The sequence below is a fragment of the Protobothrops mucrosquamatus genome, unplaced genomic scaffold (assembly GCF_001527695.2).
Source record: "Protobothrops mucrosquamatus isolate PMUCROS unplaced genomic scaffold, P.Mucros_1.0 scaffold4697, whole genome shotgun sequence".
NCBI classification, from domain to species: domain Eukaryota; kingdom Metazoa; phylum Chordata; class Lepidosauria; order Squamata; family Viperidae; genus Protobothrops; species Protobothrops mucrosquamatus.
In genome coordinates, this window is record NW_015390592.1 from 1 (window position 1) to 27112 (window position 27112).

Below are 27112 nucleotides of genomic sequence, written 5' to 3' on the forward strand. Positions count from 1 at the left end.
AAATTCAAAATTAAATGAGGAGGGCCTTTAGACATTTTATGCATTAAATAGCACTCTAGTCTTGCTTTGGAGTAATTTCAACTTTTTCTATTTTTTAGCTGAACAGCTGCCTCTTTGGCTAACTGCCTGATTCCTGGGTTCAGGCCCACTGCCGAAAGCCACTATGTCAGGGGCTGGAAGCAAGCGGGCTGCTGGAGATGGAGGAGCAGGACCTCCTGAGAAAAAATCCAACCGGGAGGAGAAGACCACCACTACGCTGATGGAGCCTATTCGGCTTGGAGGCATCTCTTCCACGGTGAGGGATTTGGGGATTGAGTGCTGAGTGATAAAATCTGTGGTAATTTATTTTAGAATCCAGGATTAGGGAGAAATATTGAGAACACTTGCACATATAGACATAGCCTGTGTTTGTAAAATGGGAATTCAGGATATCAGGACATAGCAAAAGAATTAAAAGAAATTACAGAGCAAGGCCAGAAAAATCCTAGGCTTAGAATTTTGCTTGAAAACCTGACATAGGCCCATCTATTTTAGTGGCATCTAAAGTATTAGTGTACCAGTAGTCTTCTTAAAAGCTAGTCCTGATCTCTCTCTCTCTCTTTTTTTCTTTCCTTTTAATATTTGAGGTGCAAATTTTGACCTATCTTTGGAACCAAATAGACTTAAGACTCTGGTTACGTTGTCTGAGTTATGAACCAGTTCAGCTCTTAGATCTTATGCTCTGAAAGGTTCATTAAAAAATGATGGGTGGGAGTGAATAATGGTTCATCCTATCTCAAATATGTTAAAGTGTTATTACTCATGCTTGTTTTGAAAGAGCAAAAGAGATTGGTTCATGAATTCGTTATCAATATATTGCTAATATGATGGAAAGGCAAGGGAGGAAAAAGCAGACACGTAGGCAGCAATCTGTCTCTCTTGTTGTGGGGAAGATTTGGCTGTGATCATGATATAATATGCTTGGTAGTCATTTCAGTCTGATGCCCTCTAGTTCTCTTGGACCGCAGTGGCCATAATCTCTTGCTGGCGAGGCCATTGGGTGGAGATGAGGGGAATTACCGAGGTATAGATTTGTGGGCTCAATCGTTGGAATGTAGAATTTGTTTGTTAGAGAGGATTTCATTCTTGGCTATGCCTTGGGGTGGCTGCATTTGCAGGAGGAGATGGACCTCAAAGTGTTTCAGTTCAAGAATAAGAAGCTAGCAGAACGGCTGGAGCAGCGGCAAGCCTTTGAGGATGAGCTACGGGAGCGCATAGAGAAGCTGGAGAAGAGGCAGGCCACTGATGATGCCACTCTCTCGATTGTCAACCGCTACTGGAAGCAGGTCAGAGAGACCTCATGGATAATCTCCTGTTTCTCCTTTCGGCTTCTAATCCATCCATGAACATACTAGGGCAGGGGTAGACAACCTTGGCTCTTTTATGACTCGTGGACTTCAACTCAGGAATTCTGGGAGTTGAAGTCCACTAGTCATAAAAGAGCCAAGGTTGCCTACCCCTGTCCTAGGGGAACCTTAAAGGCGTTAGCCGGATTTTTAGGGGCAAAAAGGAAGCTGCTGTTGTGGGCCCTTAACTTTTCTCTGTGCTAGGCAGAATCCAAATAGAAAATACTGCCGTACAGATAGTCCTCGACTTAACAGCCACAACGGGAGTGTGTCCATCGCAGTTGTAAGTTATAATAATCACAACGTGGGTCATCACGTGACTGACCTGATTTTATTACCTTTTTTTGCCATGGTTGTTAAATGAATCCTCGGTCTGCAAGCAAGTGCTGCAGTTGTTAAGCAAACCCATTGTTTGCAGTGGGGCCTTTTTGCTTAAAACCTGAAAGAAATTGCAGTTACGTGAGTGCGAGACACTGTAAGTGTGGGCCTGATGCCTAGTGGCCAAAATGTCATGTGATCGTGGAGGGGAGAGACTCAGCTGTTGGGACTTTGAACCTGGATCATTGGTACCTTTGGACTGGTTGCAAGTCAAGGAATACAGTATTTCATATTATGCCTAGAAGCTGCCTCCTTCCTATATGCCCACCTCTTGTTTATGTGCTCTTAAAATTCTCTATGGTCATTTCTGTTTCTTCAGCCCAAGAGGTTTTTTTCCCCTCCCTCCTACAGCTAGATGAGACGGTGCAGGTGCTCCTAAGACGTTACGATGGCGATTGTGGGCAGGCCCCCGAGGAGCCCAAATTGGAAATCCCAGGATCGGAATTGGAAGCTGCTCTCTTAGAGAGTTCTGACAGGAGAGGTAAGCCCAGGTTTCCCACATTCTGGAGCAGTTATTTATTTATTAGAGCAGGGCTTTTCAACCAGTGGTACAGGTACCACCTGTGGTACATTGGCCCCTGGCAGGTGATACATGACCATCCTAGAAAAGTGGTAGCAGGGGAGGGGGATGAGCTGAACCGGTGGCAGCACCGCACAAGCCTGAGCAAGAGATGGCTGCAGCTGCAGGGCTGTCGGGGCTCAGCGGAAGCACCAGGATCAGTGCCGCTTTCCAGCTGATTGGCGCTTCTTCGGGGCTGTCATGGCTCAGTGGAAGCACCAGGATCAACGGCAGGCTCCAATCAACTGGAAAGCAGCACTGATCCTGGAGCTTCTGCTGAGCCCTGAAGAAGCGTTGATCAGCTGGAATGTTGCAGCATCTCCAGGGTCTTGTGATTTACATTCAGATGCTTGGCAACTGATTCATATTTATGACGGTCACAGTGTCCCAGGGTTATGTGAAGTGACCAAAACCTGCTGCAACCACCCAGCAGACGGGGGGAATAAAAACCAAACACCCCCCACCCCACCCCCGCTGCCAATCCTCAACAGAAATGCTCACAATGAGAACCTCGGACAGGAGGAAGAGCGCCACCGGGTGGGCAGGCAGGTGTCTTGCTCGGCTGTGGCTTGGGGGGCACTTTTTTCAGTGCCATTGTAACTTTGAACAGTCACTAAGCGAACTGTTGTAAGTCGAGGACTACCTGTACTTTATCACTTTTTTTTTTTTGGGTCATCAAGTTTTTGACACCTTGCTAGGCAACTGGTGGTACTCGGATATTGCCCTATCCTAAAAGTGGTACAATGGGTGAAAAGGTTGAAAAGCCCTGGCTTAGATGTTTTATCTTCCCTTTATTTGGGATCAACTCGAGGCGGTGTACACATCTGATGTTCCTTCCTCTTGATTTCCCTGGAGCCACAACCTTGTGAGATGGGTTGAGCTAAGGGAGAGTCACTGGCCCAGCCGGCTTTCACGCCTAAGAGAAGACTAGAACTCACCATCTCTCCTTTCCTAGCCCAGCACCTTGGACATTACGCTATACCAGGGCTTTTCAACCTTTTCACCCATTGTACCACTTTTAGGATATGGCAATATCCGAGTACCACCAGTCGCCTAGCAAGGTATCAAAAACCTGATGACCAAAAAAAAAAAAAAAAGGGAAAAAGTGATAAAGTACAGGTAGTCTTCGACTTACAACAGTTCACTTAGTGACTGAAGTTACAATGGCACTGAAAAAAGGCCCCCCCAAGCCACAGCCGAGCAAGACACCTGCCTGCCCACCCGGCGGCGCTCTTCCTCCTGTCCGAGGTTTTCATTGTTGTGAGCATTCCTGTTGAGGATTGGCAGCGGTGGGGGGGGTTGTTTGGTTTTTATCCCCCCCCCGTCTGCTGGGTGGTTGCAACAGGTTTTGGTCACTGTGACCGTCATAAATATGAATCAGTTGCCAAGCATCTGAATGTAAATCACAAGACTCTGGAGATGCTGCAACATTCCAGCTGATTGGCGCTTCTTCTGGGCTCAGCAGAAGCACCAGGATCAGCGCCGAGCTCCAGCTGGAGCCTGGCACTGATCCTGAGGCTTCCACTGAGCTCTGAAGAAGCGCCAATCAGCTGGAAAACGCCACTGATCCTGGCGCTTCCGCTGAGCCCTGACAGCCCTGCAGCTCCAGCCGTCTCTCGCTCAGGCTTGTGCGGTGCTGCCACCGGTTCAGCTCATTGCCCTCCCCCGCTACCACTTTTCTAGGATTGTCGCGTACCACCTGCCAGGTGCCAATGTACCACAGGTGGTACTCGTACCCACTGGTTGAAAAGCCCTGCACTAAACATGTAAGGAATGGATCAAGGGCTCTCCTGCCTGCCATCAACCCCGACCTTTGTCTTTTTTTCTTTTGGTCCATCCAGAGGCAGTGCTGTCCCCTGTTACTCCCCCTGCCCCCTGGAAGGCTGGGGACCTTGTGCTGAACGAGCCATCCCTTTCCTTCTTGGCTACCTTGGCCAGCAGCAGCAACGAAGAAATTGAGCTTCAGCTTCAAGAGCGCATGGAATTCTCCAAAGCTGCCGTCTCCCGCATTGTGGAGGCTTCGGATAAGATCCACCGGCGCATGGAGGAGCTTTGCCAGAAGATCCACGCGCGGGGTGAGACTAGATCCCACCTAAGGGGATACCTTCGAAACTTTCCGAATGCACGCTTAGCCTCTCGCTGTCCGTTCTGCCTCTGAAATTACTCCCAAAATGGAGGATAGGGGGGGCCTCAATTTTTTTCTGTGGACTTGGTTGCAAGGAGGAGGTTTGGTTCAGATGCGCATTTTTTCCTATCCCCTCTCAGACATCTTTTTTTTTTTTTTATTGGTTTATAAGATAAAATACAAAAATACAAAAGAAAAAAATAGGGGAGGGGAAAGTGTAGGAAAGGGGGGTGGGGTGGGAAAGAAAGAAAAGGCATAGACTTCCGACTCCCTTTGGTGCAGTGGAATAAGATAATAACCTCAAACCTCAACTTTTTACTTTTACATAATACTATATACTAGCCATTTCTATAACAACAAACCTATCTAATCAGCAAAACCCAAAATCAAAGTTTCATTCCCCCCCCCCCCAAGCACAAAGTACAAAAGTGGTTTCCAGGTAGAAACAAAATGAATTGTGTTCTTTTCTTTAATCAAAGCATTCGGTTTAGCCATCTCTGCTAACTCCATCAACTTTTGCAGCCATTTGTCCCTTGTGGGATTCAAAGTGTCCTTCCATTTTTGTAGCTAAAGTAATCTTGCTGCCGTCAACATATATCACATCAAGGACATCTTTCAGACACCTTGAAGATGTGCTACTGTGTAGAGTTAGTTGAGACAGAAAACGTTTGTAGACTCCGCCAGACTGTTGTGTGAGGATGTTAAAAACGCACACTTTGAAAAACTGGAAATGTACTAGTCCCAGGTAGAAGACATGGCTTAGTAGAGTTTCCAAAATGAACCCATTACGAATACGTTCGCATATAGTGTTGTGTGTCACTCTTTAACCTAGTTGTGCTTAATAACTTTTAGGCTGTCCCCATCTTACAAAAAATACCACTTTGAAATCTGCATTAAATATTTCCTAAATACTTAATAATTCAGATTTCTTGTACTCTTGACAGATGTTTTTTTTTTTTGGGGGGGGAAAAATGGGCTTTTGAAAATATGCTTTTTTAGCAACTTTTTTTTTGTTGCCTGACAATTTACAGTTATTCAGGGAGGCTGTTGTGTATTTCCAGAGAAAGGATTGAAGAAAATAATTTTTACCTCAGGAGAGGTAAAAAAATTTTTTTTAACTCAATCCAAGTGCAGTATTCTTACTTCGGGTGTTTTCTTGCTTAAACGTGTAGCTCAAAGCAAAAAAAAAAGAAAAAAGCAAACCCACAAAAAAAGATTTTTGGGGGAAGCAAAGCACATGTATGTGAGAACTTAAGCGGTTCCTTGCTGGATCTAATCTAATCCAGCCGTCTGTCCTCACCGTGGCCAGTCAACTACACACACTCCCAGCAGAAGCTTTCAGAATCTGTTGTGCGCCCCCCGCCCCCAAGGCTAATAGCCATTGATCCCCAATGCAGTTTGGAGCAAAGGGAATTGGGAAGTCTACATTCTGAGAGTTGATGTCTTATTCTGCAGTAGACTTTGACCAATTGGAAGAAGTCGTGAGGGCTCTCAACAAGGAGCTGACGAGGGAGAATCGCCACCTGCAGGACCTGATCACCCAGATGCAGGAGAAACACCATAAGATTTCGTTGGAGGTAGGTTCCTTGTTCCCGTCTTGCTCTCGTGGCTTCTTCTGGCAGCAGCCGCTGGCTTGGGGGCAGGAGCTGTTCTGAGACTGGCATCTATTTTCAGTACACAGAACTGCAGGACAAAGTGACTTCATCGGAGACCAAAGTGCTGGAAATGGAAACAACCATTGAAGACCTGCAGTGGGACATAGAGAAGCTGCGCAAGCGGGAACAGAAGATCAACAAGCACCTGGCCGAAGCATTGGAGCAGGCAAGAATGGCCTTCAGGGGGGTCTCCTCCCCTCCCTTCTCGCTCACTGGGGGGGGGGGACTGCCGGTTTTCATTGAATTGTAACTGCTGGGTGAGGGAGGGAACGCCTAACTGAAGACATGTCAAACACAAGGCCTGGGGGCCGGATGCGGCCCGCAAAGTGGTTTCATGTGGCCCGCGAAGCCATCCTGGAAACAGTGAGGGAATGGCCCCCTCTGCCTTGGCCCTGACCCAGGCCAGCCGGGAGCCAATGTACAATTTTGTGGTGGCCATCTATGCTGAAACGCATTCAGTCTTAGCTCCACAAGGCCGTCCAGAAACAGCGAGGAACCAGCCCCTGCTGCGTTGGCCCCGCCCCCTGGGTGCATGCTGGGGAGGTGTCATCCTTTGTGAGGAATGAAGAAATGCACCATGCCTTGGCGCTTTCCCCGGTCCCACCCCCTTCTGCCAGAGACGCTCAGATCTGTCCCACTCCTGCCCAGGCCCCCATAGGCACCCTTGACGTGAACGATGTAGAGCTGGCCATGCCCACCCAGTAGGCCACACCCACTCCATCCACGCCCACCCAGTAGGCCACACCCACTCCATCCACGCCCACCCAGTAGGCCGCACCTCCTCCACCCCCGAGGGCAACCGCAATGCTGATGCGGCCCTCAATGAAATTGAGTTTGACACTCCTGACCTAACTCTAGAGCAGTGGTGGCGAACCTATGGCACGCGTGCCAGAGGCGGCACTCAGAGCCCTCTCTGTGGGCACGCATGCGTGCCCCGGAGATGGCAATCATCCCTCTTCAACCAGCCACCCGCTAACTCGCTGAGGTCCTACGTGACTGGATGCATCCCAGCATGGTTGCTTTCCCTCCCCCTGTCCCATCCCTCCTGGCCTCGCATGCTCTCCTTTTCCCGGGCACGACCCACTGCATCGCCTCCTCAGCTGTGGGCTGGCTGTCCATCTCAGAGGCGGCTTCTCTGAACTGCTAGCGGTGGGCTGCAGAGCCCCAGAGTGCGCCGGTCGAAGGGCCAGCAGGCTGTGGCTGCTGACAGACACTATCGGCCCCCATGCCCTCGCTGGCCTCTGTGTGCGGGGGCCGATGGTGTCAGGCAGCAGCCGCCCGGCCCCTGCCTCGTCTTGCCCTGCGACAATGGCACCCCCGCCCTGCCTCACCTTGCCTCACCCCGGAGGACGAGGCTCCTGCCCACCGCCCCACCTGCCAGAGACCCCCTGGATCTCCCCCAACCCTGCCCAGCCCCCACAGGCGTCCCTCCCCACGAGCAACATCGAGGTGGCCATGCCCACCTTGACCACACCCACCCAGTCTGCCATGACCACCACAGCCACGCCCACCCAGTGGGCCACGCCCACCTGGCACCTGGCTATAAATAAGTGGGTTTTGGGTTGCAATTTGGGCACTCGGTCTCTCAAAGGTTCGCCATCACTGCTCTAGAGCAGGGCTTTTCAACCAGGGGTACGGGTACCACCTGTGGTACATTGGCACCTGGCAGGTGGTATGCGACCATCCTAGAAAACTGGTAGTGGGGGAGGGGAATGAGCTGAACCGGTGGCAGCACCACACAAAGCCTGAGCGAGAGACAGCTGGAGCTGCAGGGCTGTCAGGGCTCAGTGGAAGTGCCAGGATCAGCGCCGGGCTCCAGCTGGAGCCCGGTGCTGATCCTGATGCTTCTGCTGAGTCCAGAAGAAGCACCAATCAGCTGGAATGTTGCAGCCTCTCCAGGGTCTTGTGATTTACATTCAGATGCTTGACAACTGATTCATATTTATGACGGTCACAGTGTCCCAGGGTCATGTGAAGTGACCAAAACCTGCTGCAACCACCCAGCAGACGGGGGGAATAAAAACCAAACACCCCCCCACCCCACCCCCACTGCCAATCCTCAACAGAAATGCTCACAACAATGAAAACCTCGGACAGGAGGAAGAGCGCGGCCGGGCAGATAGACAGGTGCCTTGCTCGGCTGTGGCTTGGGGGGGCACTTTTTTCAGTGCCATTGTAACTTCGAATAGTCACTAAGCGAACTGTTGTAAGTCGAGGACTACCTGTACTTCATCACTTTTTTCCTTTTTTGGGCGGGGTCATCAAGTTTTTGACACCTTGCTAGGCGACTGGTGGTACTCGGATGTTGCCATATCCTAAAAGTGGTACAGTGGGTGAAAAGGTTGAAAAGCCCTGCTCTAGAGGGCAGGAAGTCCTTGTCTGGCTCTCCATTCTGAAGGACAGCCAGACTGCAAGTGAAGCAGGAGGAGCTCATCTTGAAGCCTCTGCCTTGGTCATGCTCTCTGAGCAGGAGGAGGTCTGGCGGGTTGCCCACTTTTAGGAGGCCATTTTGGAAAGCTACCCTTTTCAGATCTTGCTGGCCTTTGATTTCCGGCAGTCTTCCAGCCATCACAGTTAGTGAGGAGGAATGCTGGCAATTGCAGTTCAGCTGATTTGGATAAACGGCGTATTTACTACTGCGGTCCTACATCCATCCATGTGCGTCAAGCAGCAAAGACGATACATGCCGTATGTGGCGAAAGAAGACGCAGATCTCAGGGTCAAGATATTTCCTGATCTTCAGTTATGATTTACTCCTTTCACTTTCATATCAGCCCATCTGCCCCTTGGGAAAGATGGATCTGTTCACTCAGTAGACAAGAGCTCTCTTCCGACCTCATGGACCCAACGACCTTTTATTTCTTGGGTTCTGGAAAGCTTTGGAGAAGGTTCTGACGGAAACGTTTAACAAAAGCATCAGATCAACCTGACGTGGCAAGGACTAGCGGGGGTAGGCAACCTTGGCTCTTTTATGACTTATGGACTTCAACTCCCAGAATTCCTGAGCCAGCCATGCTGAGGTGAAAGGGAGAGTTTCCAAGCTGAGCCATGCTGCCTCAGGAATTCTGGAAGTTGAAGTCCACAAATCATAAAGAGGCTGTAGTTCCCCCATGTTGGCTCAGGAATTCTGGGAGTTGAAGTCCACGAGTCATAAAAGAGCCAAGGTTGCCTACCCCTGGACTATAGGTAGCCCCCGACTTACGACCACAATTGAGCCCCAAATTTCCATTGCTAAGCAAGACAGTTGTTCAGTTGAGTTCTGCTCCATTTTACAACTTTTTTTTGCTACAGTTAAGTGAATCACTACAGCTATTAAATTAGTAACATGGTTGTTAAGTGAATCTGGCTTCCCTATTGATTGTCAGAGGGTCACAAAAGGTGATAACCCCAATACATTGCAGCCGTCATAAATACGAGTCAGTTGCCAAACATCCAAATTTTGATCACGCGACCGTGGAGACAATGATTTTCACTTTTTAATCAAGCTATCACAGATGTCTGTATTTGGTAGGCTAAATAGTATAATTATTCATACAATGAAGTATCGACACTTTTAACAATACAATATGTTAAAAATTTTGAATGATAATCCAAGTATATATTAATGTTGAATTTTTATTATAGCTTATGTTGAAAGCCTCTGCGAGCCTTGAACTTTTTTCAGAGACATTTTTTTATTAAAGTTTATTGTAAGTTAAAATACAAGTAGAAAAATTTAAGAAAATTAGAAAAAGATGCAGACAAAGATTTAAAGAAAGGTAGTATTTACCAACACATTTTCCCAAAAGCCTACCAACAAAATCATTGTAACCATCCAAACCTGAAATTATGGTTTCATTTTTTTCAGTTTCGAGTACAAAATCCAGATGTGGTTTCCAAATGGAAACAAAACTGGATAGATTCTGCTCTTTAGCTAAAACTGTTCTAATTAATGTGAGCCTTGAAATTAGAAGGCACGTACATTTGACAAATAACGTCAATAAAACTCTACTATTGCAGGCAGAACCTCCAGAACTGACTAGTTTTGCAGAGGTGCATAAACAATTCAGAAAATGCAGTTTAATCTTTCAGTGTTATGCAAGGCTAGGTGTCTTGTGAAAGATTTTGTTCACACCATTGTGTGTGTTTGTGTGTGTGCATTTATACATTTGCCGTTTGGTTTTAGAGGTTATTGATTTTTCACTCTTTTTTTTGGCAGCTGAATTCGGGTTACTACGCCTCAGGCAGTTATGGTGGGTTCCAGGGGGGCCAGATCACCCTTAGCATGCAGAAGGTAAGCTGGAAAAACGTGACTGGAAAATAAATTGTACCCCTGCAGCTTGCAAGACTGTGCAAGTTTCTGCTGACTTAATTTGGGCTTGCTTTGCAGTTTGAGATGTTGAATGCAGAGCTGGAAGAGAATCAAGAACTTGCCAACAGTCGCATGGCAGAGCTGGAGAAGCTGCAGCAGGAAATGCAACAGGCTGTTAGAACTAATGAGAAGCTGAAGGTATCTGGATAGCTGTCAAATAACACCACCCTGTGGTGATAAGCTGGAAGGAACTAATACAGCCCTTAACAGCCTGCACTTTTAAAAACATTCAGTGACATCAATGGGAACGTCAAAGGCTTAAATTCAGAGGTTTTTTTTTAATTGCTATTCATGCAATATTTGGAAGTGGGTCAGCTTTTTTTCATTAAAAATCAGTGAGTTAACTCATCAGACCCAATTTTACGGTGTATTTTCTAAGGACAGGTAGTCCTCGACTTACAAACATTTGTTTAACAACCATTCGAAGTTATGATGCTGCTGCTGCTGAAAAGGTGACTTACACTCTGTCCTCGCGGTTACAACCGTCACAGAGTGCCCACGGTCACCTCCTCTCAATTCAGGTGCTTGGCAACGAGCATGTTTTTATACAGTTGCAGCATTGCAGGTTGACACGATCGCCATTTGCGGCCTTCCCAGAAAGCTTCCAACGAGCATAGTCAATGGGGAGGGGGAGCTGGATTCACTGAACAACTGTGGCAAGAAGTCATAAAACCAGGAACACCTCACTTAACGACTGCATTGCTTAGCAACAGAAGTTTACGTCCCAATTGTGGTCATAAGACGAGGACTACCTGTAGCGGCAGATTATGCTGCTCTAAACTCTTAATCCCTAGTTCTGTCTTTTAAGCAAGGCTGGGTAAATTGCCACACAAAGTTCCTTTTGCAACTCTGTAGACCCCTAAATCAACTGCAATTTACCCAACCTTGCTTTAAAGACAGGACTAGAAATCTCAAACTCTGTTCTTCTTTTAGTCTAATTAATTTAGATCAGACATGTCAAACACAAGGCCCGGGGGCCGGATGCGGCCTGTGAAGTGGTTTCATGTGGCCCGCGAAGCCATCCTGGAAACAGTGAGGGAACGGCCCCTGCTGCTTTGGCCCTGGCCCAGGCTGGCCGGGAGCCAATGTACAATTTTGTGGTGGCCATCTATGCTGAAACACATTCAGTCTTAACTCCATAAGCCCCCCCCCGCATGGCCTGAGAGGAACAGTGAGGCTCCTCCAGTTGACCATGCCTTGGCACTTGCCATGGTCCCACCCCCTTCTGCCAGAGACCCTCAGATCTGTCCCACTCCTGCCCAGGCCCCCACAGGCGCTCTTGACGCGAACGGTGTAGAGCTGGCCACACCCGCCCAGTAGGCCACACCCACTCCATCCACACCCACCCAGTAGGTCGCACCCACCCTGGCCACATCCACCTGGCCCCCTGAGGGCAACCGCAGTGCTGATGCGGCCCTCAATGAAATTGAGTTTGACACCCCTGATTTAGATGCTTTTAGTCTTTGTGGTGGCAGTTCCACTCCTGTCACTGATAAAACATCTCTGAGTGTGGCCAGCCTTTTCTGGGAATCTTAAATCTGTACCTTGCTTCCTGCCCAAATAATTCCTAGTCACCCATTTTCTTCCGAGAAATATATAAATAAACCCATGCAAAAACTATTCCCCCTTATACCGCAGCGTTTTTCAACCTTGGCCGCTTTAAGATGTGTGGAACTGGGACTCCCAGAAGTCTTTTAAAATAAATTCTGGGAGTTGAAGTCCACGCATCTTAAATCGGCCAAGGCTGAGAAACAATGCTTTAGTTTGTATGCAGTGTCTCAAAAAAAAAAAAAATCAAATAGCTAGCTTCAGGTCTCTTCATTTTAGTACCTAGTACAGTGATGGCGAACCTTTTAGAAGCCGAGTGCCCAAACTGCAACCCAAAACCCACTTATTTATCGCTGGGTGTCAGGTGAGCGTGGCCCACTGGGTGGGCGTGGCTGTGGTGATCATGGCAGACTGGGTGGGTGTGGCCAAGGTGGGCGTGATCACCTCGATATTGCTCATGGGGAGGGATGCCTGTGGGGGCCAGGCAGGGTTGGAGGAGATCCAGGGGATCTCTGGCAGGTGGGGCGGTGGGCAGGAGGCTCGTCCTGCGGGGTGAAGCGAGGCAGGGCGGGGATGCCATTCACACAGGGCAAGGTGAGGCCGAGGCGGCCGCTGCCTGACATCATCGGTCCCTGCACACAGAGGCCAGCGAGCGCATGGGTGCTGGGATGCGAGTTAGTGGGTGGCTGGTTGAATGGTTGCCATCTCCAGGGCATGGCACGTGTGCCCACAGAGAGGGTTCTGAGTGCCGCCTCTGGCACGCGTGCCATAAGTTCGCCACCACTGACCTAGTATTAATCTGTTGCTGAAGATTAGGTAGAAATTTTACATGGCTGTTTGGGCCACAGTGAAGGAACACTGCCCCCCCCCCACTGCCCTTTCCCAGTTTGCTTTGACATTGGATAATGATACGCTGTGCCTAGCTGTTTCCCTTCTCCACCCTGGCTTGTAGGTGGCACTGCGGAGTCTTCCGGAAGAGGCTGTAAAAGAGACTCTGGAGTACAAAGTGTTGCAGTCCCAGTTCTCACTGCTGTACAACGAGAGCCTGCAGGTGAAAACGCAGCTGGATGAGGCCCGGGCCCTGCTCCTCACCACCAAGAACAGCCACCTGCGCCACATCGAGCACATGGAGGTGAGCTCTTCAGTCCCTCGCCTCCCACCAGGGGTGCTGGGGTGTTTTCCTTCTCATGCTCTTAGCCATGGGTCACCATCATCATCGTCATACGGTCAGACCTTTGGTTAGGGACTGCAGAGTGAGCCCCCACTTGGGTGCGTCCTTTGGCTCCTGGGGGGCTGATGCGGCTTCCTTCTCCTTGATGACAGAGCGACGAGCTGAACGTGCAGAAGAAGCTGCGGACGGAGGTGATCCAGCTGGAGGACACCCTGGCTCAGGTGCGCAAGGAGTACGAGATGCTGCGCATTGAATTTGAGCAGAACCTGGCAGCCAACGAACAAGCTGGTGAGCCTCTGCTTCCTCTCTGGGGAGCCTGGGATGCTCCTGTCCTGGGGGGGCCAGTCATGCTGCAGCCCATTCCCAGGAGATGGCCTTTCCCTCCTACTTCAAGGTCTTTGATCCCTGGCCGCGAGGAGAGGGCACCAAGTGGTGTCCCTGGTGTTGCTAGTTGTTTCCCCGAATTTTACCTCCTGTTCTTTTTCCTCCCCTCAAGAAAGGTAATTGCTCCCTGCCTGTGTTCAGGAAGTTGGAAAGGCTCCAGTTACCTCCTATGTGGAGTGTGATGACCCAGGGCCCCAAACTGGAGGCAAAGCAATCAGTTGGCCAGAGCAATAGTCTTTTTAATCACTGCCAATGTTCACTCAACAGCCCCCCACATATGCTGGCACGAGTTCAAACAAAACAGCCAGGGAAGTTTACACTATTCTTAAAGCAAGACAGATAACAAGCAAAGGTATAATCTTTTTAACTCCCAGCTTGCCTGTGAACTGTGAACTGCAGACTGCAGACTGCAAGGCGAGATCACCAGGAAGCAAACTGGTCCAGAATACAAAGTGTCCAGGTTACAAGAGCACACTCTCTCAAGATTTCACGTTTGTTCCCGGCAAATGCCCCACCCCACAGCGTCTCCTTAAATCCTACTCCCCAGGTGTGGAGTGGGGCGGGACGCTCTCCTCCCGAGCAAGTGAGCCTGCCTCCGTAGTTCCCTCCTCCTCTCTGCTCTCCTTGCTCTAGGATCAGGTGGGGAGGGGCCTTGCTCTTCGCCTGAGCTCTGCCTTCCCTGTTCCAAACCTGAAGGGCCCTGGCCTGCCTCAGCCTGCTCCTCCCCACAGTCCTCCGAAGCCACAGACACCCCCTCCTGGGCCTCAACAGGGAACTCCATGTCTTCCTCAGAGTCAGGCTCGGACGGAGGCATGACATGGAGTCACTTTTAAATCATTCCTCCATCTTGTTCGTTTTTTTAAAATGGTTTTAGTCATTTTTAATTGTTTTAACTCTGAAAGTTCTCTCTGATCATCCTATAACAGTGATGGCGAATCTTTTAGAGACCAAGTGCCCAAACTGCAACCCAAAACCCACTTATGCATCGCTGGGTGCCGGGTGGGTGTGGCCCATTGGCTGGGTGTGGCCAATTGGGGGTGTGGCCCATTGGGTGGGCGTGGCTGCGGTGGTAACGGCAGACTGGGTGGGACTAAAAAGTTCAATCAATTCCAACTTTGCAAGATCTTTTTTTCCCCGCGAGAAGTTGAAATTGACTGATTGATTGAACTTTTTTTTTTTTTTTGCACACGGCAGCGGAGGCCTAAAGCGAAAAGGTTTTATAAAACCCAGCTGAAGGCCTAGGACTGGTATGATGGCACGCGTGCCCACAGAGAGGGCTCTGGGTGCCGCCTCTGGCACCCGTGCCATAGGTTCACCACCACTGTCCTATAACTCTTTTGAGATTCTTTCTAAGGAGGTGGTATAGATATTTTTTTTATTGAAGTAAAGGTTGGGCTGGAACTCCCAGTAGTCTTTTAAAATAAATTATTTTTTTGTTTAACTGGAAATTTGGGGGTTTAGAGCTATTACTATATGATGGTTCAGGTGCTGGATTAGAAGGTGAAAACTCAGGATCCAGGCCTCCCTCATCCCCAGAAGCTCCCTGGGAGACTTTGGGCCCAGTCCACCTTACAGGGTAGTGGTTGTGGGAAAAGATAGGGAGCATTGTATATGTTGCCTTGAGCTCCTGATTGAAAGATTAAATAAGGGGAGACGCTGAGCACTCCGTGGAGAGCTGGGCTGGAGAGAGTGGCTCAAACACTTGTTCTTTCTCCCTCTGTCTCCCCTCTCAAATCCGAGGTCCCATCAATCGGGAGATGCGCCACCTCATCAGCAGCCTCCAGAACCACAACCACCAGCTGAAGGGAGATGTGCAACGGTACAAGCGCAAACTGCGGGAGGTGCAGGCCGAGATCAACAAGGTGGGTCTCCCCGGGGGAATGGCTGAAGGGAGACCGGGCATCAAGGTCAATGGGCTTTCACCCCTTCTCTCCTGCCTGGTTTGGGTTTGGGAAGGACACAGTTCTGCTTCAGAACCGGGGACCTGAGGACTTGCAAGCCATCTTGATCTTCTTTTATTTTCATTGAAAAAGAAATCCGTGCTCTCAAATGCGTGTTTCCACTATGAATGTAAAATCTGACAGGCTTTGTTGTTAGTTGCGAAGTCGTGTCCAACCCATCGCGACCCCATGGACAAAGTTCCTCCAGGCCTTCCTGTCCTCTACCATCTTCTGGAGTCCATTTAAGCTCATGCCTACTGCTTCAGTGACTCCATCCAGCCACCTCATTCTCTGTCGTCTCCTTCTTCTATTGCCCTCAATCTTCCCCAGCATTAGGCCCTTCTCCTTCCTTCTCATTAGGTGGCCAAAGTACTTGAGTTTCAACTTCAGGATCTGGCCTTCTAAAGAGCAGTCAGGGTTGATCTCATCTAGGACTGACCAGTTTGATCGCCTTGCGGTCCAGGGGACTCGCAGGCGTCTTCTCCAGCACCATAGTTCAAAGGCCTCAATTCTTTGTCGCTCAGCCTTCCTTATGGTCCAACTTTCACAGCCATACATTGCAACTGGGAAAACCATGGCCTTGACTATACGCACTTTTGTTGGCAGGGTGATGTCTCTGCTTTTTCGTATGCTGTCTAGATTTGCCATAGCTTTCCTCCCCAGGAGCAAGCGTCTTTTAATTTCTTGGCTGCAGTCCCCATCTGCGGTGATCTTGGAGCCCAGGAAGATAAAATCTGTCACTACCTCCATTTCTTCCCCATCTATTTGCCCGGAATTGAGAGGGCCAGATGCCATGATCTTGGTTTTCTTAATGTTGAGTTTCAAGCCAACTTTGGCACTCTCCTTCTTCACCCTCATCAAGAGGCTCTTTTGTTCCTCTTCGCTTTCTGCCATTAGAGTAGTATCATCTGCAGATCTTAGGTTGTTGATATTTCTCCCGGCAATCTTAATTCCAACTTTTAATTCATCTAGCCCTGGCTTTGCTGTGGGCTTAACTTGTGTTAGGGCAGTTTCCTGCCAGCCGTGGTGGTCTCCTCAGCTCATGCTTCCCGTTCATCTCATTTTGCAGTCGGTCCTACACTCTGTGGAAAATGGAATCAAACTTGTTTGTGTATAGCAGACCTGGTCATTTTTTATGACCCACGGGCTACATCCGGCCCTTTGGGTGTCCCCTGCCCAGGCAGGGAGAGGCAGCAGGGTGATGGCGGCAAGGACGGCAGCCTTTCCCAACAGTCCCAGCTTCTCACGTGCCCTCCTGGGAAAATGTATTGCCGCTCCTGGTGTATAGGCTTGGCTACCACCTTGTTTTTTTGTGTTTTTTTAAAATATATTTTATTAGATTTTATATGGGTAGGGAAAAGGTGGGGTCGGTACGGGTACAGGAAAATCGGGATAAAAGGGACAGGGTGTGGATAACTACAGTAAATACGTAATTCAGTGAACAAGCTGTCGTCCGGGTCTTCATATTAAGTATTATTGTTTATATAATACTAGACATTTATAAGAATAAATCGGTATAGTTACAACTGACATTTGGTAAAACACTAATATTCCTTTAAATAATTAACATAGTTGATAGCATAACAACTATTTCCAATCATCAACCTTAATACTTAATATAATAAAACTCTAACATCTCTTCTTACTCTAACGTGTTTCAACCCACTGATAAAATTTTCCCCAGGTTTTATAAAAGATTGAATCTTCTTTCTCCTTCATCTCTAACGTTAATCTGTCCATTTCTGCACAATCTAGGATTTTCAAAATTATAATCTGGTCTGATGGTAGGTTTTCATACTATTCTTGCAGCTGTTAATACATGTAATCTTATCTTATCTTATATATAAATAAAAATGTAAATGTTCGTTTGTTCAAAATCTTAAATCTCAGAAGGTTCTTCACCGATTGCTTTGAAATTTTGACACAACGTTGCATTCGAATACGCGCGTGTTTTTATATACCTATATTATATAGATGTCACACCTGTGACAGGTAAAAACATGCTTTTTTAAAAAAAAACCAGCGCCATCTGTTGGACGTAAAAGCAACACACGCTTTTACCAGACTGAACCACAGCAACGCGTGGCCGGGTACAGCTAGTGTTTATATATATTTCTTCTGGTCTACTTCTCCTTTGGAGGGAGCATAATCTTAAATTCATGATCATTTCCCACGATTACGGATAATCTTATTTTAAGATAAACAGAATATAATTTTAAACCTGCTATTCCAGGAAACCTTATGGTTAAAACAGGATGCAAATAATGTGCAACCATATACAGGTCTATTATATATATGCCACAATACTTCCAAAAAGTACTATACCTATTTCCCTGACAGAAAGCACCATTGAACTCCGTATTTTGCTTCTGCTTGATATTCAAATAAAGATCTACCTCCAGTAATACCTATATAGATAATATCTTTATAGAGTAACATCTCTATAGAAATACCTATAGAAAATGTGAGCTGAACATGTACATTCCTTTTCTGCTAATCGAGAGAAGTAATTAAACACAAGGTACCTTAAATCAGGGCTTTTCAACCGTTTCACAGATCGTACCACTTTTAGGACATGACAGTATTCGAGTACCACCAGTGCTTAGCAAAGTGTCAAAAACTTGACTGAAAAAAAAGAGGCGGGATTTGGGGTTTTACTGGGTTAGATTCATTTGTTGTTATAGAAATGGCTAGTATTAAATAATCATTTTCGTTGCCATAGTTAAGTCTTTTTTTATATTCAAATTTTTATTAATTTTCAAATAAACAGACAAGTTACAAATATGGTATACATTAATAAACAAAAGAAAAAAACCCCATATTATGTCTATTCAGAGATGCTCAGCAGCCCCCCCCCGCCTGCGTCCACCCTCTCTTTCACCCTTCTTCCCTACTTCCCTCCTCCTCTCTTCCTCCTACCTACACCTCTCTCCTCCTTCCTTCTCTCAACTACCCTACACATCCCACCTCCTTCCTTTCCTCATCCTTCGGACGCAGTTTGGGGGCGCCAGCCGAGCATCTCATCTTCTTCAAATACATTATTTCACTATAACATTTTAATATACCAAAATTTACATTTACATCTTGAGTCCCCTCCCCCACCCTGGACTTCCCGGAATCAAATACAGGGTTATACACATGTCATCCCAAATCTAAATAAAACTACCCAAACATAATACAATCAAATATTAACATACTTTAACTCTAATAAAAAAATATCAAGTTAAAATAAATATAAATATAAAATATATATAATATAATAATAAAATAAAAACAATATAAAATCTACTCAAAAGCTATATAGTATTTGTTCACTTCATACTTTCTCTGAATATAATCTATCCATCTTCTCCAAACCAAAATAAATTTTTCTTGAGATTGATCTTTCAAGTATGCGGAAATCTTAGCCATTTCTGCAAAATACGACACCTTCGTTCTCCAATCATCCATAGTAGGTAATGCATTCTTCTTCCAGTTTTGAGCAACCAATAACCTTGCCGTTATACAATACAACATCAAAATCATTTCTCTAGAATTTAAATCTTCCATAATACCCAAAAGAACCATAGTTAGGTCTTAATATGACTACAAAAGCCATAAACAAGGGAAGAAAGGAAGTAATATTTTATTTAAATCTTGTTTTTTTTAAAAAAACCCACCTTGTTTTAAAGCGCTGGTTGGCTTATTGTTTCCTCAGGTTCGCATGCAACAGAGTGGGTTTCCTTCTGGTTTGGCTGCTGCGGCCCCCGCCCCAGGAAATGAAGACCCCGGTGGGCCCCAGGGCCACCCTGGGGTCGCTGCCGTCAAAGAGGAGGAAGAATTCAAGGAGGTGCAAATAAAGAAAGAGCCCAAGGAAGAGGTGGTGTCTCCTCAGCTGCTCGGGAACCCGGAGGGAGTGAAAAAAGAAGAAGAGGAGACCTCTGGCCCCCCCCAGCCTCCCGCTCCCCAGCCCCCGCCGCCCCCCCGCGCCAAAGAGCCCGAGCGGTCCAAAGGACGTGGCGGAGACCGGGGCGTTGACCGGGAGAGGCCACGGGATCGTGAGAAAGAGGCCTCCTCCTCCTCTTCCTCCTCTTCACGGGATCGGGAGAAGCAGAAGGGTGGTGGAGGTAGCGAAGACGTGAAGAAGAAGGATTCGGATCTGCTCAAGCAACTGCGAACTGAGCTCAAGTGAGCCTGGGAGGGGGCAAGGAAAGGGAGTGGGTGGGCCTGAAAGGTGGAGGCATTGTGTTGTGTTTCATTTTTCAAAAACCTGGTTGTGAATGGCGCATCGGACGTAGGTGGGGTGAGAGCGTGCTGTCGTTCTGAGTGTTCTGTTCTGTCTGGAACGCACTTTAGACTGAAAAGGAGAAAAATAATAATCTTAACCTGGGAAGGATCTCAGCCAATCCCAAGACTCTGTAGAGCTGCTGTGTATTCACACAAACTAGGGGAGGATTGGGGTGCTGGGGTAGCAGAGGCAGGCCTGGCGGTTAGCACGTATGAGAACAACGCAGCTGGATACTGTGAATGTTGCCAGTGGAAGCCTAGAGACTCAAGTAACTTTCCTTGACGGTTGGCCCAGGAAGGAGGCTAATTGCAAGGGGGAAAAAAAATCTGTCAGGAAGTGTTGGTTCCAGTAGTAGTAGTAGTAGTAGTAGTAGTAGTAGTAGTAGTAGTAGTAATAATAATAATAATAATAATAATAATAATAATAATAATAATAATAATAATAATAATAATAATAATAATAATAATAATAAAGTTGGAAGGGACCTTGGAAGTCATCAAGTCCAACCCCCTGCTCAGGCAGGAAACCCTATACCAGTGATGGCGAACCTTTTAGAGACCGAGTGCCCAAACTGCAACCCAAAACCCACTTACGCATCGTCGGGTGCCCATTGGGTGGGCGTGGCTGCGGTGGTAACGGCAGACTGGGTGGGACTAAAAAGTTCAATCAATCAATTCCAACTTTGCAAGATCTTTTTTTTTCCCACGAGAAGTTGAAATTGACTGATTGATTGAACCTTTTTTTTTTTGTACACGGTGGCGGAGGCCTAAAGCGAAAAGGTTTTATAAAACCCAGCTGAAGGCCTAGGACTGGGGCGACGGCGCGCGTGCCCACAGAGAGGGCTCTGAGTGCCGCCTCTGGCACCCGTGCCATAGTTTCGCCACCACTGCCCTATACCATTTCGGACAAATGGCTGTCCAGTCTCTTCTTAAAAACTTCCAGTGTTGGTGCATTCACCGCTTCTGGAGGCAGGTTGTTCCACTGGTTAATTGTTCTAACTGTCAGGAAGTTTCTCCTTAGTTCTAGGTTGCTTCTCTCCTTAATTAGTTTCCATCCCTTGCTTCTCGTCCTGCCCTCAGGCGCTTTGGAAAATAGCTTGACTCCCTCTTCTTTGTGGCAGCCCCTGAGATATTGGAACACTGCTATCATGTCCCCCCTCATCCTTCTCTTTGTTAAATTAGACATACCCAGTTCCAGCAACTGTTCCTTATATGTTTTAGCCTTCAGTCCCCTAATCATCTTTGTTGCTCTTCTCTGTACTCTTTCTAGAGTCTCAACATCTTTTTCACATCGTGGTGACCAAAACTGGGTGCAGTATTCCAAGTGTGGCCTTACCAAGTGCAGGGGTAGGCAGCCTTGGCTCTTTTATGACCCGTGGACGGCTCAGGAATTCTGGGAGTTGAAGTCCACGAGTCATAAAAGAGCCAAGGCTGCCTACCCCTGGCACTAGGTAGACCAGACCAGGAAATCATCTCCACAGGAACACTGCTGGAACTATTACTGTGGAGGTTGGCTGTAAGTAGCAGAATCCTGCATAATAAGCCCAAGCCTTCTTCAGAGGTTGTGGCTGCTCCATCACTGGAAGTTTTTAAAAAGAGATTGTCATTGCCATTTGCCTGACATGCTATAGAGCAGGGGTCGGACCGGAACAGGGGCCTGTTCTTCACGTGGACTCTGCTTCCTTTCCTCAGAAAGGCTCAGGAGAGCCAGAAGGAGATGAAGCTTCTCCTGGACATGTACAAGTCAGCCCCCAAGGAGCAGCGGGACAAGGTGCAGCTGATGGCAGCCGAGAAGAAGACCAAAGCCGAGGTGAGACAAGGGCGCGGCCTATCCGGAGACACGAGTCTTCCCAAAGTTCCAATTCTTCTGCTCACTCTTTGTCACAGGAGACCTGGACCTGTGTATCACTCCAGTGCCTGGGTCTGCTAAGCTCAGCCCCCTTAGAGGCTGCCAGGTTTCATGCTCTTCGGTGCTATCCTATGTTTCAGGATCTGGTTCTGGGCAAGACAGTGTGACTTTAGGAAGAAAATGGCCACGGCTTCCTCGTGTAGGGACGAACCAGCTCCCCACAGAAGGGTTGGCTGTGCTTTAGATGAATAACTCTATGACCATTTGTCATTGGGGTTGGTTCTCTTTAGTTTGACCTGCCAGGTGTACGTGGAAGGATTCTCTCCTGGGGTGGGGTCTCAAGTGAAGAAGTTGCCCCTGCTTTCTTTGACTCATTTCTTTGGGCAGGTGGAAGAGCTGCGGGTGAGGATCCGTGAACTGGAGGAAAAAGAGAAGAAAGAGAGTAAGAAAATGGCCGACGAGGAGGCCTTACGCAAGATCAAGATGGCCGAGGAACAAATTGAGCATCTGCAGAAAAAACTGGCAGCAACCAAGCAGGTATTTATTTCTGGGAGGAATTTGTGCTGCCAGAAACGATGCCCCAGAGCAGGGCTTTTCAACCAGTGGTACGGGTACCACCTGTGGTACATTGGCACCTGGCAGGTGGTACGTGACCATCCTAGAAAAGTGGTAGCGGGGGAGGGGAATGAGCTGAACCGGTGGCAGCACCATAAAAGCCTGAGCGAGAGACGGCTGCAGCTTCAGGGCTCAGCGGAAGCGCCAGGATCAGTGCCGTTTTCCAGCTGATCGGCACTTCTTTGGGGCTGTCAGGGCTCAGTGGAAGCGCCAGGATCAGCACCAGGCTCCAGCGGGAGCTCGGTGCTGATCCTGGTGCTTTTGCTGAGCCCTGAAGAAGCGCCGATCAGCTGGAATGTTGCAGCATCTCCAGGGTCTTGTGATTTACATTCAGATGCTTGGCAACTGATTCATATTTATGATGGTCACAGTGTCCCAGGGTCATGTGAAGTGACCAAAACCTGCTGCAACCACCCAGCAGACAGGGGGAATAAAAACCAAACACCCCCCCACCCCACCCCCACTGCCAATCCTCAACAGAAATGCTCACAACAATGAAAACCTCGGACAGGAGGAAGAGCGCCGCTGGGTGGTCAGGCAGATGCCTTGCTCGGCTGTGGCTTGCGGGGCACTTTTTTCAGTGCCATTATAACTTCGAACAGTCACTAAGCGAACTGTTGTAAGTCGAGGATTACCTGTACTTTATCACTTTTTTTTTTTGGTCATCAAGTTTTTGACACCTTGCTAGGCGATTGGTGGTACTCGGATATTGCCCTATCCTAAAAGTGGTACAATGGGTGAAAAGGTTGAAAAGCCCTGGCCTAGAGGCTCTGAGGGCAGTTGAAATTTTTCCATAAACATAAACCTCAGTGTTGATCTGGTCCGCTGATTGCTGTGAAGAACCACATTCATAGAGATGAGGCTCAAGGCCTGGTGGTTAGAACCCGTTAACAACAGATCAGTCCAGAAGTCCATTTAGACCAGTGATGGCGAACCTTTGAGAGACCGAGTGTCCAAACTGCAACCCCAAACTTATTTATCGCCGGGTGCCAGGTGGGTGTGGCCGACTGGGTGGGCGTGGCTGTGGTGGTCATGGCAGAATGGGTGGGTGTGGCCAAGGTGGGTGTGGTCACCTCGATGTTCCTCATGGGCAGGGACTCCTGTGGGGGGGCTGGACAGGGTTGGGGGAGATCCAGGGGGGTCTCTGGCAGGTGGGACAGTGGGCAGGAGGCTCATCCTACGGGGTGAGGGGAGGCGAGGCAGGGCGGGGGTGCCATTGTCGCAGGGCAAGGCGATGCAGGGGCCGGGGCGGCTGCTGCCTGACACCATCGGCCGCCGCACACAGAGGCCAGCGAGCGCATGGGGGTCGACGGTGTCTGTCAGCAGCCACAGCCTGCCGGCCCCTCGACCGGCGCACTCTAGGGATCCGCGGTCCGCTGCCAGCAGTTCAGAGAAGCCGCCTCTGAGCTCGATGGCTGGCCGGCCGACAGCTGAGGAGGCGACGCAGTGGGTCGTGCCCGGGAGAAGGAGAGCATGCGAGGCCAGGAGGGACGGGACGGGGAGGGGGAGGGAAACCAGCCATGCTGGGATGCATCCGGCCATGTGGGACCTCGGCGAGTTAGCAGGTGGCTGCTTGAAGAGGGACGGTTGCCATCTCCGGGGCATAGCGCACGTACCCACAGAGAGGGCTCCGAGTGCCGCCTCTGGCACGCGTGTCAATGGTTCGCCACCACTGATCTAGACATTCCAGCATGAGAAAGAAAACAAATGTGGTTCTGAGATTATTAGTAAGGGCTGGGCTGGGGAAATTCCAATTCTCCCATTCTTTTTTGTTTTTTGTTTTCCTCTTTTTTTTCTTGTGGATCAGGAGGAAGAGGCGCTTCTCTCGGAGATGGATGTGACAGGCCAAGCTTTCGAGGACATGCAAGAGCAGAACATGCGGCTAAACCAGCAGCTGCGTGAGAAGGATGACGCCAACTTCAAGCTGATGTCGGAGCGCATCAAATCCAACCAGATTCACAAGCTCCTGCGGGAGGAGAAGGAAGAACTGGCCGAGCAGGTGCTGGCCCTCAAGTCTCAGGTAGGCAGCCACCCCACCACCACCACCACCACCAGGTTGGGGGATCAGAGCTTTGAAGGAAGAGGCCACTAAATGTAGAGGCGGCTTCCCGGAATACGTGCCGACCCCTTGTGCTTTCCTCAGGTGGACACCCAGCTCTTAGTCGTGCAGAAGCTGGAGGAGAAGGAACGAGTCCTGCAGGGCAATCTGGGCACCGTGGAGAAAGAGCTCACTTTACGCAGCCAGGCCCTGGAGCTCAACAAGAGGAAGGTGAGGAGCCGGCGTGGGAGCTGCCAAGTTAGAAAGCGAGTCTGGGCCTCGGACGCACCCGTTACTCCCGATGAGAATCCCTAATTAATTTTTTTTAAAAAAAAATAGTAGGAAAAAAGCACAGCCCTCGAAATCGGATTCTGATTGACGGGACTCTCACGGGGCGCTTTCACAGCCGGGGATGATGGGGGCATTGTTTAGATCAGGGGTAGTCAACCTTGGCTCTTTTATGACTCGTGGACTTCAACTCCCAGAATTCCTGAGCCAGCTTAGCTGGCTCAGGAATTCTGGGAGTTGAAGTCCACGAGTCATAAAAGAGCCAAGGTTGACTACCCCTGGTTTAGATGTTGGTGCAGATCGGGTTTGGACGTCATGTTCTGCTTGCAGGCGGTGGAGGCGGCCCAGCTGGCCGAAGACCTGAAGGTGCAGGTGGAGCACGTGCAGACTAAGCTGAAGGAGATCCAGACCTTCATGGCTGAGAACCGGGCGGCCAAGGAGAAGGAGTCTTTCAACCTCAAAAGAGCTCAGGTGCAAGGGGGAAGGGGGAGGCCAGGACAGGTAAAACAGGTCGTTAGACCTCATGGCTTCAGGGAGATGCTCCTGAGGAGGCAGCCATGGTTTATCGTGTGTGTGTGGTTTCCATCCCGGAGCTTGTTAGTGGATTAACATCCCACCCTTATACATTCATCTTAATAATAATAATAGTAGTAGTAGTAGTAGTAGTAGTAGTAGTAGTAGTAGTAGTAGTAGTAGTAGTAGTAATAGTAAAGTTGGAAGGGACCTTGAAGGTCATCTAGTCTAACCCCCTGCTCAGGCAGGAAACCCTACACCATTTTGAACAAATAGCTGTCCAGTCTCTTCTTAAAAACTTCCAGTGTTGGAGCATTCACCGCTTCTGGAGGCAGATTGTTCCACTGGTTAATTGTTCTCACTGTCAGGAAGTTTCTCTTTAGTTCTAGGTTGCTTTTCTCCCTGATTAGTTTCCATCCATTGCTTCTTGTCCTGCCTTCAGGCTCCTTGGAAAATAGCTTGACTCCCTCTTCTTTATGGCAGCCCCTGAGATACTGGAACACTGCTATCATGTCTCCCCTCTTCCTTCTCTTCATTAAACTAGACATACCCAATTCCAACAGCCGTTCCTTATATGTTTTAGCCTCCAGTCACCTAATCATCTTTATTGCTCTTCTCTGTACTCTTTCTAGAATCTCAACATCATTTTTACATCGCGGTGACCAAAACTGGATGCAGTATTCCAAGTGTGGCCTTACCAAGGCATTGTAAAGTGGTATTAACACTTCGCATGATCTTGATTCTATCCCTCTGTTAATGCAGCCTAGCACTGTGTTGGTCTTTTTGGCAGCTGGTTCCTTCTTCTGGTTCCTAGTTTACCCAGGTTCCCAATTTCTTGTTAATTACCCAACAAATGGCTGGAGAATTCTGGGAGTTGACATCCACACGTCTTTAAAGTTGCCGAGGTTTGGAAACCTTGGTTTAGAGCAGGGGTCTTCAAACCTGGCCCTTTTATGACTTGTGGACTTCAATTCCCAGAATTCCTCAGCCAGGCACGCTGGCTGAGGAATTCTGGGCGTTGAAGTCCACAAGTCATAAAAGGGCCAAGTTTGAAGACCCCTGCTTTAGAGTTCAGAGAGCTACTTGACAGTGAGGGATGCACAAATGACACTTAATTAAAAATAGATACAGTAGATCTGATTCTCCGCAGCCATACTTCTAATAATTTTCTCATTGTGCGCTCCAAAGAATCTTACAATTTCACAACTTTTTTTAGAGGTCTGCAACTGAAAGCAAGTCATTGCTTTCAGAAGTCCCAAGTTCTCAGGTTGCACAACTATTGAGTCAAATAATTATTTTACAATCTTGATGAATATGGGCAGGGGGCCCTCCCCATCTAAAAATGGATGCTGATGAGTTGAGGCACCTTTTCCTGAGGAGGCAGCCATGGTTTATCATTGGGTGTGTGTGTGTGTGTGTGTGTGTGTGGTTTCCATCCCGGAGCTTGTTAGTGGATTAACATCCCACCCTTATCCATTCATCTTCTGGTTCCTAGTTTACCCAGGTTCCCAATTCCTTGTTAATCTTAAATGTTTTTCTAATACTGTAATGTTTGTTTATCCTTGTTTTATGCTGTTGTGCGCCATCCAGTCACTTGATTGAGATGGCCAGCCTATAAATTTAATAAACAAGCAAGCAAACAAATAAATGGTACCTCTCCCCACCCCGCTTCCCCTTCCCTCTCCCCGACTCATTGATGTGCCTGCTGTTCTCAGGAGGACATTTCTCGCCTTCGGCGCAAACTGGAAAAGCAGCGCAAAGTGGAGGTGTATGCAGATGCCGATGAGATCCTACAGGAGGAGATCAAGGAGTACAAGGTGAGGAGAGCAGGAGAAGGAGGTTTGTAAGTTAAGGGAAGCTCTTGCTAACGCCCCAGCCCCTCACACTGCGGTCTGTGCACCTCCTCAGGCTAAGCTCACCTGTCCCTGCTGCAACACGCGCAAGAAGGACGCCGTTCTCACCAAATGCTTCCACGTCTTCTGCTTCGACTGCGTCAAGACCCGCTACGACACCCGCCAGCGGAAATGCCCCAAGTGCAATGCTGCCT

At 48.5% G+C, this 27112-nt stretch overlaps 1 protein-coding gene across 1 annotated transcript in view; it reads left to right on the top strand.

The window, feature by feature from the left end:
* Positions 1–130: 130 nt before the first annotated feature.
* The window catches only part of RNF40 (ring finger protein 40), a 32808-nt gene continuing 5826 nt past the window's right edge, over positions 131–27112 (top strand). The window contains exons 1-19 of the mRNA XM_015828594.1: positions 131–295; positions 1158–1325; positions 2115–2244; positions 4164–4397; positions 5903–6024; positions 6122–6268; positions 10301–10375; positions 10472–10591; positions 12954–13133; positions 13325–13460; positions 15297–15418; positions 19194–19663; positions 21455–21572; positions 21999–22148; positions 24034–24246; positions 24370–24495; positions 24883–25023; positions 26781–26882; positions 26974–27108. Coding sequence (XP_015684080.1) covers positions 164–295; positions 1158–1325; positions 2115–2244; positions 4164–4397; positions 5903–6024; positions 6122–6268; positions 10301–10375; positions 10472–10591; positions 12954–13133; positions 13325–13460; positions 15297–15418; positions 19194–19663; positions 21455–21572; positions 21999–22148; positions 24034–24246; positions 24370–24495; positions 24883–25023; positions 26781–26882; positions 26974–27108 — 3021 coding nt within the window. The 5' untranslated portion in view covers positions 131–163. The remainder of the gene's footprint in view (positions 296–1157; positions 1326–2114; positions 2245–4163; positions 4398–5902; positions 6025–6121; positions 6269–10300; positions 10376–10471; positions 10592–12953; positions 13134–13324; positions 13461–15296; positions 15419–19193; positions 19664–21454; positions 21573–21998; positions 22149–24033; positions 24247–24369; positions 24496–24882; positions 25024–26780; positions 26883–26973; positions 27109–27112) is intronic.